Genomic DNA, 20,664 nt, shown 5'->3' on the forward strand with positions numbered 1-20,664 from the left:
GGTTATTATTATCTTTTTTGGTTTCTTCTTCTCTTTTCTCATGTTAGAAGTAGACTTTGATTTTTTATGTCGAAGTGAGATTCATAAGTTTTTGGCAAATATTTACCATTCTCCTTACTTAGCCATTAGATGTTAAGTCTTCTATGAAATCAATTGGATCTCATATGATAAGGAATTTCCTTCCATCATTTTATAGTTGGTGCTTTTGGGGAAAAAAAAGTAGACTACATCTCGATCATAAAAGCAGGGGCTCTCAAGGATGACTTATATGCTAAGTGGGACCATCTTGTATGTCACTTCATTAATGAATCCTTTGTGATAGAGAAGCATATATTACATGTTGGTTGATCTTCATCTTCACATTATCAAAAAGCTATCTAAGAAGATATGGGTACTATTTACATTTCAAAGTGTTTATATTCCTTATATTGAGTTAGCTATTATAATTTGTCTCTTCATTGCTATTAAGTTTCTAGAATACAAGAAGTTTTGCCCAAAAAAATAAAATTTTACCTTGACTTGGAGTAAGTCTATCATAGTTTTGGTCACCGCTAGAATTGTACAATCTTTTCAATCATTTTTACCGCCTCCTTCTCTAGGTAGAAAAGATACAACAATATATGCTACCTACTTAGTTCCTTGGTTAAGCACTTCTACATCAATCCGAAATCTCTCACTTTTGGCTATCTTGATGAGAAGCTTATCGACACTAGTCTTATGAAGTTCCCTAGCTTGAGCCCTTCTATCTTGTCTTAGTACTTAAAGTTTTCCTTTTGTATTCTCTACCTTCTTAGCCCCCTTTCATGACCATGCACTCTCCCTTCATGAGAGGAATGGATCAATAACTCAGTAGAAGTCCCGTCTCTATGATACCATAATGTTGTCATACCCATGACCCTACTAATCATTGTCTTGAATTGCCTCCCTTTCTTTGCGATTGATAGATATACCTCTACAGCATTGTAGCACTCATCCGAGTCTACCTCTATCCTGATTGTCGCTTAGTTTTGGGTAACTAAGTCCCTCTGTACTCATCATCACTTACCTCTTTTGACCACTTATTTCAATACCTATATATTATTTGAGTAGTTCTCCTTGGTTAATAGAAAAATAAACTACAACTACCATGCAAGGCCTCGACCATCATGTTGCAGGGCTCACATTGATCCAATTCTTCTTTGTATCCTTGATAGCAACATTCATATACTTTATTTTGTCCTATGATTTGTCAGGATCCCTTAAACGAATATGAGCTATAGAGTAGTTTAATTCTCTGGTCGCTTTGATCACACCTCTGTATGACCAAGTCTTCCTATGAGATTCATTAGTATTTAGATTTAGAATCTCTCTCGATGGTACATAGCCCCCATATGTTGATGATCAAAGATTTCATCCGATGTAAAATTTGGTACATACATGGAAGACCCGCTTCTATGGTACCATGACATTCATTAGTTGAATATATAGCTCTTCTTGCTATTGTGTTGTTCATTGAGGTGGAGTGCTTAATAGCACCTTATCATACCTTTGTATGATCAAGCTCATCATGAGATTTCTCTCGTATATGTCGCATTACGTTGAACTATTCCATCATGATCTGTTGTACTATGCCTCTTCTAGTGATATCTCTATTGCACTATGATATATGGGATGAACTCGGATTATGATATCTTTATATGCAGCCTTTGCTAGCATATCATAGAGCCTCTACCACCTTTGATTGTGTTCGCTCCTTTGACAATCGACTTTTGTCTATTTGCTCTTAGGTCACATATGGACAAAATATAGCTCTAGGATAATTCATCGCTTAGTAGCTCTCAAAGTCCACCGACTTTATTGAAATTAGTGTGCTATTGTCCGGATCTTAAGCCCCTACTCCCAACATAATCTTTGCTACCCACAACTTCCTTTATAATAATTCAAATTATAACACTGTGGTATATTCTTCAGGAGTACCCACCTTCATAGTCTCTTACCCTATGCTAAGGCTTTGTGATTCCAGCCTTGCCTCCAAAAGTTGTGTCACTTTAGTCCCTCCATCAACCAAGATAAAATGCATATGCCTCAAAGCTCCCTTCGATTTTGACACCATACAAGATGAGTCCGCTCAATTAGAATGATAGACCTATTAAACAACATGATCTCACTTTTACTTTTGCAAGAGTTCATGTCTTTAACTTTTGTATAAGAAAAGCTTTGCACCTCTGCTCTATGTTCTATCTTCTATATTGACTCCCTTCATGTGACGAGCATTTCACCAAGTTATTCCACTCCTTAGTTTACAATGAGTTGATGGTGGTCCTCGTGCCTACCATTTTATAGGTCAACCCTTCGTTGAGTCCAATCTTCACATCAACTCTAAGTGTGCCTTTGTTTGGTATTGTATAGGGTCACTCTCTCACTTGATCTCACAATACGTCCATCAATGTATTATCTCACGTGAGATCATGTGATGACTCTTCACTGCTTGCTCTGTCCATTGAGTTTTAGGAGTTATTGTCTTGACATAACCCCCTCAATATATGCAGTTTGTTATATATGATTCTCCCTTTATAGAACCGAATCTTAACCCTCTTAGATATCTGTCATAATAGATCTACTTTTCTCTTCGCATCATTTCCTTTAGAAATTATGAAGATCACTATCCCCTTAGATTACTTTGTCTTATTGAATAAACTATACATTCTTCGTCACCATGAACATACTTACTAAATTATGACTCTTCACTAATACAACCTTTGTTGCACCCCTTAAGGCTTAGCAACATATTAAACCTATTGTACACTTCAGTCTCCTATGGGTGTATTCTTTCCATACTGAAGAGAAAGATTCTATGCTTCACAGTATTGAGTTTCAACTACCTTAGGATAGCCATGAACAATTTATTATCCATATATAAGTCCTTGCATGAGTACCAATTCTTTTAGTTATAGAGTAACTCATCTCTTCTTGCTGTTGGAAAATCTGGGGGCAACATCACATGCGTAGTGGAAGAACATAAAAATAAAATTCTTAATTTCCCAAAGATGTGTTCATCGTCGTGCAAAGATTGATGTGTAAAATATGTAAAACTTAAAATTACGTATATGAAAGATTGTGTTATCCAAGGAGATCGTATATCCCTGAATCCTTATAGATCTTTAGGAGAGGGTGAAAGAGGTCAAGTGTTCTCCTTTCTAGTGGTGATTCACATAGCAAGGTTGCGGCGATGCTTCTCAAGTCTCCAGGCCTGCTAACCGAGGAGGAGAGAGGGAGGAGAATAGGAGAGGCAACCCAAAAATGCTCTAGCTTATGAACCATCGGTTCCCTCCTATTTATAGAGGTCCCATGTCAACTTAACCCTAGTGGATCCTGCCCCATTGGGTGTTGAATCTTCATCCAACTACCTAAGCCTCTTAGATTAATGGATCTCTATCCAATAATGTCTCATTGGCTTTTATTGGATCTCATCCATAGGATCCAATAATTCAGGGGCTTATTGGATATCCAATAAGATAGGGGCTCCGATAGATATCTCATTGCAACGCCTACTACATGTGTGTGACCCTCTAGGCCCAATATCAAGCTGACCATGAATCATACCTATCAGAACTCCTTCTGACTCCGTAAATTATTATCTCCATAATAATTCACTCGACTCATCGATTACGGACGTACTAGGCCACTACGTCGTAGTCGCCAGACGATACAGAGGAATCCAATCCATTGGACCTATCTATCCTCAGTTACCATATACCTATAGTCCCTCATCCATCTAATATCCCAAAGATCATATGCTAGGCATGGCGTTGTCAAACCCATACGGTTTCTACTCGAGTCTCGCTCTAATTGGATTCTCTCAGAGAACTATTTCTCTCTTAATCCGAATGACCATGAGTAAGGATTTGTCTGAGCAAGAACATATAGGATATTTCTCTCATGACACCGAGAGTGGATGATCCTCTATCGACACTTAATAGTCCTTGTAATGTTGACTACCACTCCCGATGACCGACTGTACTAGATCTGAAAATTTCAGACTTATAAGTCCGGTATCAAAGAGTGGAGTACTAATACAGGACATCCTTAGGTGTCTCAAGTCTAAGGACCAAATACACAACTAGGACTATAGAATCACTGTATGATAATAAGGCATCATCAACCATCCAACATTTCGTAAGCGGATCAATCAGTAAACTCATTCTCTAATGAGCACCTATACTATATCCCTAGTGTCCCCACACGAGCAACTATGAGATCAGTTGCATCCATTATATATATGGGTATATAGCACACCAGTCTATCCGATTATCTCGATGTTCCTTTTAAGTACCCTATGACCGGGATTATTTAGGATCTGTGTTTAAAGATGAATCAGTCTCATTATTGTGATCTCATCACAATCCGATTCTCATTGCACAGATCTATGAACATCATAATATATTCAAGCAACAGACAATATAAAGTGATAAAATGCCAAATAATAATAACAAGTAAAAAAACTACGTGTCAAGTCACACATGCCATAACAAGTGATTGGCTTGTAGAGCACCTATAACTAGCACTCACATGGTCTCCTCCTTTGCCAAGCGCCCCTACTTGCCTTGAGTACTGTCAAGTTTAGTTGCCATCATTGAGTCGTAGCTCAAACTTAGTCATCCTAACCTTTATACGATATGTGTTCTTCCCAACTTGCTTGTCCTCGTGATACCTCTCTCATGGTTAACCATTACTTTAAATACTAATCTCAGATGCCTTCTCCTATGAGTAACACTTTTCCCTATATCTTTATGCTAATTTCCTCAAATAGTCGCGTATGTTAGCTACCCTCAAGGCAGCCCCATTAGTCCCCCATGTTTACATGTCATATGTTTCTAAATGTACTTGTCTCGCTCTAATACCATATGATATAGACTTAACTAGTTTGGCCTAAGCTATATAGCACCCTTACATGTTCATCCATAAATCATCAGCCTTCTCAAAGTTTCTTATGGTCCCTTAAGGACTTATAAAATAGAAGATAGGTTAAAAAAAGTATTTAATTCGAGATCTCACAAGTAGACATTGCTAGTCATAGGTGCCCTACAAGCCAATCATGTGAGTGATGACACATACGATATTATATGTACTCTTTTTGCTCATTATTTATTTGATATTTTCTCGCTTTATATTGTTTGTTGCATATATTGTGACGTCAATGGATCTGTGCAATAAGAATCAAATCGTGATGAGATCACAATAAGGAGACTAATTCACCTTTAAATACAGATCCTAAATAATCTCGATCCTATGTTACTCGAGAGGGACATCAAGATAACTGGATAGACTGGTATACTGTATACCTGTGTATATGATGAAAGCGACTGATCTCATAGCTGCTCGTGTGGGGACACTAGGGATATAATACATGTGCTCATTGGAGAATGAGTTCATTGATCAATCAGCTTATCAAATGCTGGATAGTTGATGATACCTCATTATCAGATAGTAATTTTATCACCTTAGTGGTGTATCTAGTCCTTAGACTTGAGACACTAAGGATATCCTATATGAGTATTTCATTCATATAGGATATCGAGAGTGGCAGCCAACCTTACGAGGGCTATTGAGTGTCGATAGAGAATCATCCACTCTTAGTGTCATGAGAGGAATATCTTATGTGTTCTTGCTCAGGAAAATTCCTAGCCAGGATCATTTTAATTAAGAGAGAAAGAGTTCTCTGGGAAAATCTGATTAGAACGAGACTCGAGTAGAAATCGCATGAGCTTGACAGTACCATGCCCGGTATATGGTCTCTGGGATATTAGATGGATAAGGAACTATAGATATATGATAACTAAGGACAAATAGGTCAAATGGATTAGATTCTCCTATATCGTCTGAAGACTACGGTGTAGTGGCCTAGTATATCCGTAGTCAATGAGTCGAGTGAATTATTATAGAGATAATAATTCACTAAGCCAAAAGGAGTTCTGATAGGTATGACTCATAGTCAACTCAATATTGAGCCTAAAGGGTCACACACATATAGTAGGTGTTGCGATGAGTAGATGTTTAGATATCCGTTGGAGCCCCTATCTTATTGGATATCCAATAAGCCCCTGAATTATTAAATCTTGTGGATAAGATCCAATAAGAGTCAATGAGAGATTATTAGATAGAAATCCACTAATCTAAGAGGCTTGAGCAGTTTGATGGAGATCCAATATCCAACAAGACAAGATCCATTATGGTTAAATTGATAGGGAACCTCTATAAATAGGAGGGAACCAAAGGGCTATAGGCTAGACCATTTTTAGTTGCCACCTCCTATTCTCCTCTCCTCCTCTCATCCTCAACCAGTAGCCCCTATTTGGGGTGTGTCGACAACAAGAAGAGTCGACCCCCTTCTTGATCCTATGGTGCACGTGGGAAGGAGGATTGTGCAGCGATTTGAAAAATGTCTTCGTAGCTCCTACTATGTGGATCATTGCTAGAGAGGATGACAATTGACATTTTTCATCCTCTCTCACGTATTTGTAGGATTTTAAGGATATACGATCTCTCTAAGTAACACACATCCCTTAATATGTACGGTATTTTGGGTTTTGTAGGTTTTTGCACATCAATCTTCACACGACGATAATAAACTAATTTTTGTGAAATTTATTATTTTTGTTTTCTATTCTTCTGCTGCACATGTGATGTCACCCTAGGTTTGCCAATCAATTATATAACAAAAGGGTCTAAGGTAGTCCGCTATAGTTAAAAGTTCTCACAAGTGTCCACATGATATTACTATAGAATAAGACAATAAACTAGCCCTAGATAATACACTAAAGACTTATTCAACCATGTGCCACCAAGGTAACTTCAGAGTATTATATTGGCTGACACTCCGTACGACTCTATGGAGTTAGAAAAACTCCAAAATGGTTACTTAGATAACTTATTTTTGGATAGTTTTACCTTTACATGATGATTACACATAACCTATGTTACTAAGTTAACCATGAAAGTTAATCAAAATGAGGCTACTAAATCTACTATAAGCCCTTTATATACTATGTAAAGCATGAACAAAATCGAAAGATACAAACATATACGAATATTACATCGAACACCCTTTGCATAGATTTATCCATAACAAACTGGTTGATCCAAAGAAGAAGAAAGTTGACATTTGGATAAGCTTTGTTGAGGCCAGTGTAATCAACAATCAGTCGTCATTTTTCGTTACTTATAGTAAGAACTACACTAGCAAGCCACTTGAGATAGTAGACCTCATGAATAAAGTTAATTTACCTCTTCGTCCTTCGTAGCTGATCGGTTTGGGATGAATCTTCGGGGCTTCTGTTAGACCTAACAATGTGCGAGATTGATGTTGAGTTGAGTTGAGCTGTGCTTTGATCAATGCCGAGAATGTTGCTTGGGGACCAACTGAACACTTCTTAGTTCAGGTGTAAGAAATTGACTAGTTCCTTCTTCTCATCAAATAGCATAGACCCTATTTTGATGGCACGATCTGGCCGCTTAGGATCCAAGAGGATTTCATCTAAGGGCTTTCTTGCTTAGGATGAGCATTCGCTAGCATAAGGTCTTGTAGGTCCATTTGTTACATAGACAACATTGCCTTCTTGGGCAAGATGATCAATATCGGGTAGCATTGCTTTGACCCCCTTGGATCACTTCTTAGTTCATCAATCACTAAAATGCCTGATCCACCCTGCAATATCATCAAAATGCTTCAATAGACTTACGAAGAGCATTCAAATGTTTAAACATACACCAAAGAAACACCTTTACAAGAAGAACTTACAGGGCTTTTATAGACATAGATTTCTTAGAAAAGCAAGGGACTCTAAAAGAGCATCAGTTAGCTTCTAAGACCGAAGTGGTTCTCTATGGCTTGTCGATACCCTTGTCAGATGAACTAACGGGTGTATATAGAGATACAACAAAGTCAGGAGATTTCTAACGTTGTTATAGTTTCTATGCTTTTATTCTAGTGATAATGCATTCTTTATCTTGCAAGTATCTTTCTTTTTAGTATTGCACTCCGATGCATATGAAATATCTTTTTATTATTGCAAGTATGACCATTTTAAGCTTGCAAGGGAGATGAGAAACTTATTTCTCCGACGAATTCTCTTTCAAGGAAATACAATAGACTTTTGCCCTTTTTGCGTCTACTCCATTTCTCAGTGTTCCATTATGAATTAACTGATTTTTAACTCCAAAAGTTCAAGCTACGATCATTGTTTCATACTCCGGATTGATCTAATGACATTGAGAATATTATTTCTACCCATAACAGTGACGGTAGGTATTATTGGAGGAGTTGTCTATACTATTTATTATAAGAAGAATGGTTCATGCAACTCTTGCTAATATTCCATGATGATTTTTGTTGGAACCATCTCCTAGATGCAATCTTGAACTTATTGTGATGATTTTTTGTTTCATTTTAAATACTTTTATAAACTCTCGCGTGAGACGATTAATGCAATATTCTTATTTTATAAACAAAAAAAATTATTTTTTTTTGTCTTCTTATTTGGATTCCTAAGTTTTCTTGATTTCTCATAGTTAGTGCACCATGTCTGACATATACATCTTTCTACTTTCTTCATCCTCCACATTTCTGTTAGTGTAGAAAAACTTAAGAAATAAAAATTTCTTTTTCATATAAGTGTAATGTATCTAACAATTTATGAGAAGTCAATATGGTTTCTTATCAGTTTTATTAGTCCTTTCCTTAAAAAATAAACTATTTTGTTATCTTTTTCTAGTAATACAGTCTACAAGTTTGTACCATCTTCTTTGTACTAATCTATTTTTATATATTTTATTATAATATGCTACTATATAGATTATTCTAAATGTGTTTATTACATTTACTATGGCTTCGATTTCACCATCTATTGAAGTTAGTATTATATTTCCCACTGCCATATCTACATATTTCTTTCTTGAATTCTATCTTTCATAGTAACACCGATCCCCATGCATCTTCAAAGGTGTCTCTTTTTATAATTATTGTAGCATCTATCTTGGAATTCTCAATTGTGGTAGGTCTCTTTTATTCTTTCTACTAGTTTTTTTAATCTCCTAGATTAAAGTGTTTTTTTGTCTTGACTTTTTTAATATGTTGTATAGATGTTCTTATATATTTAGTACCTAAATTTTTTTATAATTTTTTTGTTTCTTGTGAATTATTTGACATAGGTGTCAGCACCCTGTTCTCTAGACATGATAGGAAACGTACATCATATATTAAGCTAATAGAACATGTATAAGCAACATATGACATCAATATAGAATCGCATCTATATTCATTATAACATAACAGATTATATGTTAACAACATATAATAATAAGCTATTATTAGCTGTCATTAATAGAGTGTTTGTATTATATAATATAAAAATCTTCAATATCTAACTATTGCTACAAAACTCAAGCTTACAATTAGTTTTATTTAAAATTTAATTAACTAAAATAATATCATCTATAAATAAAATATTTCGAGGAGGTTGATCAATGTCAAAATATAAGGACTTGAAGAGGACCTTTGTTATTGTGTTATGCTAATAGAAAACAGATAGTTTCTAAGGCTCTCCATAATAAAAACCAAATGTGAATATTTATTTTTCTCTCTATTTTTTTTATTAATTATTTTAGTAAATAAATAACTTCTATTATTGATCATTTAGATATAAAACCAAATTGATTTGTAAAGACATTTGTTTTATGTCTTATTTGACTTTTCAATATTCTTTCTTAAAGTTTCAAAATGTGATTCGTAATTATAAAGTTTTAGATATCCTCATTATTCTTTTAAATTGGTTCTATAAAACTCTTTCTCTATCTCTTTGAGATCTTTCTAATTCTCAAAATCTTATTGAATAAACTAGTCAACCAAGCAAGGTTATTAAACTTATGATCTAAGCCATAGGATCATGTGATCTTATGACATTAGCTTAGACTTTCTAGATCTTGTAACATAAAAGGTGTGGAATCTACTTAGTAAGATAGATCGACTTAAGTATATCAAATCAATTTAATTGCCCCTTTAAAGATAAAATGATGTGAAAGTAAGGAGACAAATGCAAGTCCTAAAAGTTGTTATTGCATGCAATAAGAAAATGTTATGAACATCATCAACTAATTATTTAACTCCATCAATCATTACTTCTTTCTGATATCCCATAAGAGAGATGAGAAGACAATTGCTCGTAATGAATTACTGACAACCTTGTGGACCATGATGGATCGTTGCAAGTATAATGTCTTCTCTCTAAATAGTCTATGTTCCTGTCTTTTTCTCCTATTTTCTCTTATATCCTCTCTTCTCCTCCCCTATCCTCCTTTCTTTTTCTCTCTCCTTCCTTTGTCCTCCCATCTTTTCCTATTCTTCTTTCTCCTTCCTCTCTTCTCATTTGTTCTCCTCCCATCTCCCATCTCTTCTTTCTCTTCTCCTCTTCTACCCTCTCTTCTCATCCATCCCAATTTTTGTTTTTGTTTGGCCATAATCTCATATCTAACTCATGTTCCTATTTGCAATATGAGGTGTTGCCACTGTTAGGATGACCAAACTTATGAAATGCGAGACTATAAGTTTACACAATACAAAACAAAGTAGCATTAGCATAAATTAAGTAGCCAACCGTTCCACGTGCAAAGCAACCAGTGCTTTGACATCGTTGGATTTTAACTTAGAGCAAATTTAGTGGCTCAAGTGAAGATCTCTCTTTTTGTCATCTTTATGAACAATTAACTACAGTTTGCAATGCATTATCTTTTAATTTTTTACATGAGATAACCATTGTAGATTTTTTACTATATTGCTTTTTCATATGCTTATTTTCTCTTTGTCAAAACATATGTTTCAAGATGAAAAATACTCTTAAAAATTAATCGGATAGGAGTATGGTATAGAATTTGAAAACAACCAAGGAAAATCAAATATAAACTCTATGAAAATATTATCTTAACTGGGATATATCATATTAAGCATCATTTAGTATGTACTCCAAAAGATATTGAGACATGTAAAAGTGTTTCTGATGGTATAAGAAAATAATTGATAGTCTTTAATGGAAAAGACTGATAATTCTTATTTGAGCAACATTTAAAAAATCATTAACCAATTATTTAAAAGATGAGGCTTGTCAACAGATGGCCTTTTTTTTTTTCTACGCCAATGTCATCATATTTAATTGTGTCAAAAATCATGAATTATGAAAGTCTTTGAATTAATTAGAAAGTTTGGATGTTGATCTAAACCTTCTTTTTGTCATCAGATTAAGTATACAAGCCTTAGGTATAAAAGTCTTTGAATTAGTTGACAACCTCTTTACAATCTGAGGTTGGAAAGCAAGTTATTCTTTGGTTTTATATACTCTTTCAATCCTTAACGGATATCATCATATTCATATTCTTACCTATTTTTATTTTTTTCAAATCTCTTTATATTTCACATGTTTTAATTTTATAAATAAATCTATAATTACTAAACTTATTACTATTATCTATCTTTTATACTAAGTATAGGGATATTATGACTAATAATATTAGGGGCATAACAAAGGAAATTATTGGGGAATCTAGGAATAGAGGTGTAACTTTAAGAGAGATTTGGTGGTGGTGTAAGAAAGTTTAAAAATTAATTAATAAGAATAGATCATTTTTAAATATAGCCTAAATTATAAAACTGAGGAGAAATTTAAAAGACATATAATATCTAAAAGAGGAAAAAGAGTTATGATAGTTTTTATAAGGCTTATGATAATTTAAAAGATAATTTGTAAGGTTTATGATAATTTTTATAATAAGTTAGACAATAAGAACGAAAAAAGAATATATATTGAATTGTTAAAGCTATCAAAGGGAAGAGAACAAATTTAAATAATATTAGATGCATTAAGAATGAAGATAAAAGGTTTTTATTAGTAATAATAAAATAGAGGAAGATGAAAAAACTATCTTTCTATTTTTTAATGAAAATTTCATGGATAATGGAGCCATAAATAAAGATAATAGTGGTAGGTTTAATAATTATATATTTATTTATAAAATTAGATAAAGGAGCTTAAAAGAAAGATTTTTAAAAGATGAAAATAAGTAAAAGCGTGGAACTTGATGGTATCGCTATTGAAGTTTTAAAAAGTTAAAAGAGATAAAAGGAATACTTTGGTTGACTAGTTATTAGAAAAATCTTGAGATCTAGAAAATTGCTTAACAAATGGAAAAAGATTTTTAGTCCCAATTTATTAGAATAAGAGTGATATCCAAAAAAAAAATTTAATTATAGAGGAATTAAGTTTATGATAGTGATTGAAAGTCAAATAAGATGTGACATAAATATCTCTAGAGATTAATTTCGTTTTATTTTTGGAAGAAAATGGTGGAAGCTATTTATTTATTGAGATCATTATTAAAAAATGATAGAGAGAAAAAATATTTATATTTATTAATTTATAGAAAACTTATAATAAAGTTCTTAGAGATTTATTATGGTAGATTTTATAAAATATATATATTTACTAATTATATTGTTATTATAAAAGATATGTATGATAGTATAGTGATTGCTATTAGAACTACATAAAATAAGTTTAATAAGTTTTTTTATTAGTATTAGACTAAACAAAGAATCCATATTAAGTCGTTATCTTTTGACATTAGTAATAGACAAACTTATAACTTATATTGAGAATAAACCTACTTGATGCATTTTTTATTAATGATATTATTTTAGTTAATAAGAGTTTAAATAAAATTAATTTTGAGTTTAAGTTGTAGAGATAAACTTGAAAAGTAAATATTCTTAATTAAGTAAGACTAAGATTAAATATATGAGATGTTAGTTTAATAATATTATGATTATATTTGAGTATATAGTTAAATTGTGTGGATAAAAAGTTTCATTAAATAAAGTTTTATATATCTTTGATCAATTATTTAGTAAGATAGAAAGAAAGGTGAAGATATTATCTATAAAGTAAAGTGCAAACTGGATTGTTAAAATAAAGAGGGGCATTAGGAGTTTTATATAATCATGGATACCTCTTAAATTAAAAATAATGAGAGCATTATTGTTTATGGATTTGAGTATTAGATGATTAAAAAATAATATATATAAGAAATTTGTATCATTAAGATGAGAAAACTAAGGTGGATGTGTCAAGTTACTAATAATGATAGAAAATAAATTTTATTTGTGAAAAATTAAGCATAGTTTTGATAGGGAATAAAATGATGGAGAGCTGTTTAAGATGATACAAATATGTGCTAAGAAGACATGTAAATGTTATAATTACAAAATATAAAACTATTTCTATTAATGAAATGTAGAGGTAAAGTAAGACATAGAAAGACTTCATTAGATATTATAAATAAAGAAGTAAATACTCTTAATTTAAATAAAAATATAATTTTTTCATAGAGCTTAATGGTGGGATAATAATGATGTTGCATACTCCAAATGTGGATTTTAAGGCTTTGTTGTTATTATTGCCTATTAAATTTTCTTTTTTCATTTTAGGAATAAGTGTATAAGTTTGGATCATACAAGACACAACATGCCAAGTGCAATAGTAAATTTCATTGAGAAATGTAAAACAACTGAGCTTTAAGACACTTTAAAACATTCAATAATAGAGGGTATCAGAGTTCTTTTATTATTCATGTTTAATGAGACTATTAATTCTATTTTAGCTTTAATTTTTTAGCAAGATTTTAGTTAGTGAAACTATAGGTTGACCATATATCTACAATGGAACTAGATGATTATTTATGAGAGCAATAAATTTATAAACATGTGTGTTTCCCTTCATACCATAAAGGATATATTTGGAAGATCAATTGAGACTCTTAATATATTTCTATATTTTTTTAATATCACCTATCAAATACGTCACTAATATCTAAGGCTTTCTTTCTCATCTTGGATGTTCTAAGTAGTTATAAGATATGTACTTGTTGCTTAAGTTTTGCTTCTCACTATATTTGATTCATAGACCATTTCTTCATCTTTTTGCTAGTGACAATAATTATTTTAGTGGTCTTAATACCTACATTTGGGTATAAAGACCTTTCTGATTTTTTACACCCAAATGTATCAATCATTCAAAAATTTATAATTTCAAATTTAATTTTTTTATAATATTAATTCTAGAATACATACTAAAATACTTGTTGATGGTATAAAAACTATCTTTAGTTGTCCTATTTCTTTAGAGTAATTTTTTTTTCTCCCAAGCTATAGTATTTATGATAATATTCTTATTACTAAGAAAATTGCTCATGACTCTAAAGATGTTAACTCATTTGTTATTCCTAACTAGATCTTGAGAAAGCTCATGATAAACTATGATAGAATGTTATAATCAAGTTTTATAGAATTTTAAATGTTTACCAAAAAATTTGTTAATTGGATAAAAAATTATATCTCTTCCCCCTATATTTGCATGTCTTGTAGATGGAAAGATTTTAAACTACTTTTAAGAGGCAAAGAGATAAGGCGATCCTTTTTCACCGTATCATGGTGGCCTAACTTCTTTCCATGATGCTTAACCAAGCTATAATTGAAGGTAACTTAATCCCTTTTAACTTTAAGCACAAAATCAAAGTATCATATTTGATGTAGGTTGATGAGATATTAATTCTTTTTGGGGCTAATAGGAAATCTTGTGAAATCATTAAGAAAATCTTTTGATATTACTAACAAAAGGATCAACTTAAATTAATTTTTTTCCCGTAGAAATACTCCTAGGGAAAAGATAAGAGAATTTGATCTTTCTTCAATGTTAGGGAGGGTAAATTTTATTTTATATATCTTGGTTCTTTGATCTCTCTTTGAAAAGACCCATAATTCTATATTGGATGGTATGTCTTTGAATATCCAAAAGAAACATGGTTATTGGAATAGCTCTAACCTTTCCTAAGTTGGCAAATTACTTTTTATACATCACCAATTCATGCTCTCAAAATTACTTGATTTCTTAAAAAGAATCCACATAGAATAAAAAGTATTATTAAAAATTTTCTATAGCAAAACAGAATCATTCTAAAGGAATGGATTAGGATCTTTGTGTCAAAAACAAAATCAACAACCATTAATCAAATCAACACATGACTTCATAAGGGCCTTGAACATCTACAATAATAATGCACATAACTATTGGAATTATATATGAAAATTTTCAATCATTCCAAGAGTTTAGGTGTTTTGCTTGAAACTATTTCATAAAACATTACCTACCATTGATAGATTAGCTAAGCTGAACATTTACCCAAATCATACATGTTATTTATGTTATAAAAATTTTGATAAAAAATATCATTTATTTTTTTATTGTCTATTTGCAAAGAGGGTATGGTAGGACTTTGAAAATAAACTTAATGTGTCCTTTGATTTTTTGAATGATTGGAAAAATGGTGCCTAGGTTAAGGAATGTGAAAGTCTTCTAAATATGAGAGCTTATTTCTTGTGGCTAATATGGAAGGCCCACAATGATATGCTCTTTAGGATCTCAAGAAATTTAACTCTCATATTATTTATAAAGCTTTTGCTTATATATTTAGTTCTAAATTTTTTTGACAAGTTTGAAAGCAGAAGAAATCACAAGAGGGTTGATGCAAATTAAACTCTTATGGTTCTTTTCATCGATAGGAGGACTTTAGAGGGGTGAGCTTTGTCATCAAATCTGGCAATAGAAAATGCATCAGCTCTTGGAAGGTTAAGTTACAAGAAATTAAAATTACAATTGGGCACCCAAAAACTTGAAGTAAAATCAGATGCTAAACTACTAATCAAAGTCTTAATCAAAAGAGAAACCTCTCTTGGTTTCTTATGCGAACTTTTTGATGATATTTTATATATTACTAAATTATTTATCAAGTGTAAATTTTCTTTTATATATCAAGAAGGAAATGGATGTGCAAACTAACTTCACACTTAGCTAGTAGAATTAAGACATTTTCATATTCCCATTAAAAGTATAATTGGACCCTAGAATTTGTCAATATTCTATACTCTAAGAAGCATGGTATGATTTGTCATATATTAATCAAGTAATAAAATCATTATTTTCTTTGGAAAAAAATTAATATGCTTCTAAATAGGATATAAACCAGGCTAAAATTTTAAAGATAAGATGACTGATCTCAAAAACCTAACTAAATTAGTGATGTGGAAGGTTTTTTCATCGAAGATTCTAAACAAATTTGAGGAAAGTGTTACTATGACTTTTTGTGCATACTGAGGTTTTAGATCATCTAGAGAAATACCAAATAAAAAATTCATGCAAAATTTATAAGAGGATATTATTTATTGTTTCAAAAGCTTCTTATTGTTTGCCACATATTCATTTTGGAGAAAATTCAAAACTCTTTAGGCAATTTTTCTGAAAAATAATTTTTTTTCTCAAAGTCGCCCTATTTTTGTTTATCCCAAATGATGCCTCTTTTTTTTATATAATATATAAAATAACCATTATTAATCTCGATAATACTTTTCTCACCAATTATATTATTTTGCTCCGTTATAGTATTTTGGTCACCACAACAAAAATACTATAATGCCTATTTAAAAATATTATAGATGATACAAATGTACTCATAACATCAACCAAACTAACTTCAAGCCTAAACATTATTGAAAAAAACTATAAGTAAGCCAAAGGAAATCAAAACACACTAGAAATCATTTGATATATCTAACTAGGATTTGATATATATTAATAATTATTTATGAATAAATAACATCACCCTAATAGGGATCAAGAATTAGTCTATTACAGTGTTTTGGTCACTATTATAAAAATATTATAAAACCTATTGAAAACACTATAAATGATTCAAATGGACTCATAAATTCAATTAAATCAATTATAAATCTTAAAATATGATATCATAATGATCTAGGAGTAATGACATTCAAAAAAGCATAAAATAGTATCACTTATAGTATCTTTCGACATCTAAAAAAAATTACTATAATATTATTGAAAAAATATTATAAATATATCAAATAAAAAAAAATATAATAATTCAAAACTGATAAAAAAAATTAGTGGGAAATGTATTATTAGGGTTGTTGAGGGGTATTTTGGAAATTAGAAAAATTAGGAGGCATCATTCGGAAAACACTAAAAATAGAGATGTCTTTTGAAAAAAATTAAAAAAACAATTTTTTTTTTTTGAGGGAAATCGCTAACTCCTTTTATTTTATCATTCTTAAAGGACCAATGAGCTTGGTCTTCAAAATGGAAGGACGAAGAGGGCAACTTTCCCTCATTCCTACATCGGTACATACTCAAAAGGACTACGACAAAAAGGAAAAAATCAAAGGACCAATGAGCCTGCTAATATAAAAGCTGGACTGTAGCAGCATTCTATCAACCAAGATTAGCAGTAGAACGTGATGTTGAGGTTCTTTCTTAACTGTGTTTGGAATACTCGTGAACTCAATCTTAATCCAATTATGACTCAGTTTCATGAACACATTTACTATTGATTAAAACTAATTAAAGTTATATACGGGCTAAAATTAGTTCACTGAAGGTTTCACTTATTCTTTTGTCCACTTAGACCCTTTGAGCGATTTAAGGTACTAAGTTGGACCTACGGAGGCAGTTGGTCTTTTATCTTGGTGAGTCATGGACACCCTTCGTCGGTAGGAAAATATTCGATGCAAGGCCTTTTTAATTAGGTAATGATAATTTTAAGTAATCAAAGTTGAGCTGTGTAAAATCATCAAAGATTTACATCATAATAACTCTATAAGAAGCGATATGATTACCTTTCAGGTTGATATGATTGTTTCCAGACTGTGTTTCGTGTTGTCTTTTTCGATGCACGTCCCATCAATCTTTTTGTCTTTTTCTTTTTGTGTTTGCTTTGATTAATAATAATTATCAATCGAGAAACTCGATGTCTTTCACGCTATCTTCTATACATCGAATGAAATGGAAACTTGATGCTTAGCTCTTTGGTCTTCGTTTCGTTGAGTATTCATTCCCTCCGTGTTTTGGTAATCGCTTATGTTGGTGAATGATGCCAATACTTTAATTGCAACGGTAGGTGAAATGAACATGATGAAGACGAACATTATATCACATGAAAGTATCTATAGCATAGAGGGGACATGAAAGTATCTATAGCTAAAGCATGACACACCATCTTGTGTGTCGAGTATTACAGTCTGCTTAGATCGTATACCCATGCAGTGATCATTTCTACGGGCGTTGTGATCGTAGCTCAGCCTGAGACACAAAGAGCCCGTGAAATCCGTAAGGAACACGGTGCGGCAGCAGGACCTCCGCAACGATGTCCAAGTCCGGCGATCGAGCGTCCATCACCACGAATCTCGATTCGCCACTCCCCTCGTCGTGCACGTAAGAAACCACGTACCCTTCGTCCTCCCCCTCTCTCTCCCCATCGGCCACGAAGAACGGCTCTCCTCCGAAGCAGGTTGAACCGAAGTCCCGCCGAGCCACCACGCAGTCGCTCTTGCCGGCCAATGTCAAGTCGAGCTTGACGACCCCAGATATCTTGGGCATCGGATCACCCACCCCAAGGTAGGCATAGCGGTTTTTCCGGCCCATATAACGAGGATTTATGACACCAAAGTCGATGTTGGCCGCCGACATCGGTGTCCGCGACACGGCTCCGCTCCGAAGGTCAATCCGCACCATCTCCAAGCAGCTGTGGACGAGCTCCATCCTGTCCAAGGCGTGCTCGACGGAGAGGACGTTGGGGGCCACCAGCACTAGCTCGTCCCCATCTTCCCACGCGTTGAGCGCGTGGACGGGGTTGAAGCCGGGCACCTCGAACCAGCGCATCTCTGCTTCGGAGGTGGCGTAGCGAGGGAGCACTCCGATGCGAGGCACCTTCCCGTTGTCCGACCCTACCGGCGCACCCCCGCCCAAAACCATATCCATCGGTTTCATCACAATCTGGAGGTCCGGGAAGATAGCGTATCGTTCTGTGATTGCGAAGTCATGCAGGAACGATGGCTGCCGCATCGAGAAGATGGGCACGTCGTCTCCCGACTTGTTCCCGTCGGAGTCAAACCAGAAATAAGTGAGGAAGGGAGGGACGGGACCATAACGGAAGGCAAACAGCTCCCCCGTGACAGGATCCTTCTTGGGGTGGGCGGTCATCCCCATGAAGAGCCGCCCCTCGAAGTCACAGCGGCCCAGCGTGGCAACGTCGCCGTCATCTGAAGACACGCGCACGGCATAGGGCAGGTCCGACTCGCCCAGAGCGTAGAGTCGGCCACCAAAAAAGGCCAAGCTAGTGTTCGCGAGGCCCACCCCCTCGGCCGGGTTCATCTGCCCCGTCAGTACCCTGACGGCAGAAACAGCGCCGCGCGCCATACCTGCGGCTCCGTGGAAGGCGGAGAATATGCTGGGGAGGACAGGGGCGCCCGCATCGCGCTCGAGGAGGTACCTGTAAGTGCGAACGTAGCGGGAGCAGAGGATGGCGGGGGCCATTCCGTCGCTCCCTGCCGGGGGGAGAAGGAGCGAGTGGAGCATGCCGTCCCCGTCGAAGAGATGATGAGGCCCTCTGGGAAGGTGCTGAGGGTTGGGTCCGTTGCGGATGTAGGCGCCTCCGGCGAGGCAGCGTGGTATGGCGCCGCGGACCACGGGACAGGATGTCGGAGGAAGCTCGTCCACTGGAGCGAAGTTGTTGGACAGGACGTGGCGCGGATCGACGGAGGGACGGAGAACGGGTGGATCAATGAAGTTATTGATGAGCTCGTCGAGTGCGTTGCAAAAGGTCGCCTGCGGGGAGGGTGCTGCTCGTACTCGTGACACTGGTGCTGGCTGGAGACGGGGAGGAATTGGCCTGTGGTTGGTCCGCTGGCTGATTCCTGAGTCCTGTTTGTTATCCTGATACGGGGTGGTGGTGGTGGTGGTGGTGGTGGTGGTGGATGTGGGAGCAGTTTTGGTTTTGGGCTCCGCGGCACGAGGTTTCTCCTCTATTCTAACGGCCGATATGCGGAGGAAAGGAGGAGGAAAGGAGGAGGATGTTGGTGGTGGAAGCCTGGAGGGACCAAGCATTCGGAGCCGGCGGGAGGTGGCCGACACTGAGGAAGACGATGAGATCAGGAGGACATCCATTTTACTGGATGAACAAAGACACAAAATGTGGTCCACTGGCGTTAGCGCCTCCTCTCCTCGCCTCTCGGTTTCCTCCCTTGGAGGATGAGTGGTGCGAGTGGCGAGCGTGGGGACCGACCTTCATTTATGGTTGCTCCGCTCCTCTCCTCTCCTCTCCTCTCCGACCAACCTATGGATGTAACTTAACCTGAGTCCCACCTGATATAATTGATACCTTCGACAGCAACCTTAATTTCTCTTTCTGATATTTGAATTTTATTTTCATATTCACAATCATAATAAACCGTATTCACGTATTTACGGATGTTGATCAGCTCTGCAGATCACAAGATCCATCGATTTTTTTTCCTTGGGATGCCTATTGGATGGATGCTTGCTTTCGTCGATTGATGACAAACGCGGCAAAAAATCTTCTCTCCTCCTTTCTGTGTCGGACAATAACTATAATAACCAATCACTTCTATCGTCTTTGTTGGTGGCAACAATGTCCGTTCTATCTTTTCGACAATAATGGAGATATTTTGTTCCCCCATTTTTTTGATTCACGGTGTACCATTACTCACCTCTCGTA

At 34.8% G+C, this 20,664-nt stretch overlaps 1 protein-coding gene across 1 annotated transcript; it reads right to left on the minus strand.

The window, feature by feature from the left end:
* Nucleotides 1–18,049: 18,049 nt before the first annotated feature.
* On the minus strand, nt 18,050–20,316 carry LOC135652090 (9-cis-epoxycarotenoid dioxygenase NCED1, chloroplastic-like). Its single transcript, XM_065172768.1, has one exon. It carries the CDS (start codon nt 20,091–20,093, stop codon nt 18,204–18,206), a length of 1,890 nt encoding a protein of 629 aa, XP_065028840.1. The 5' UTR covers nt 20,094–20,316; the 3' UTR covers nt 18,050–18,203.
* Between the last annotated feature and the right edge of the window lie 348 nt (nt 20,317–20,664).

The sequence above is a fragment of the Musa acuminata genome, chromosome BXJ1-4 (assembly GCF_036884655.1).
Source record: "Musa acuminata AAA Group cultivar baxijiao chromosome BXJ1-4, Cavendish_Baxijiao_AAA, whole genome shotgun sequence".
Lineage (NCBI taxonomy): Eukaryota > Viridiplantae > Streptophyta > Magnoliopsida > Zingiberales > Musaceae > Musa > Musa acuminata.

Coding starts and splice junctions, on each gene's coding strand:
- LOC135652090 (XM_065172768.1), bottom strand. CDS start 20,093: ATGGATGTCCTCCTGATCTCATCGTCTTCCTCAGTGTCGGCCACCTCC.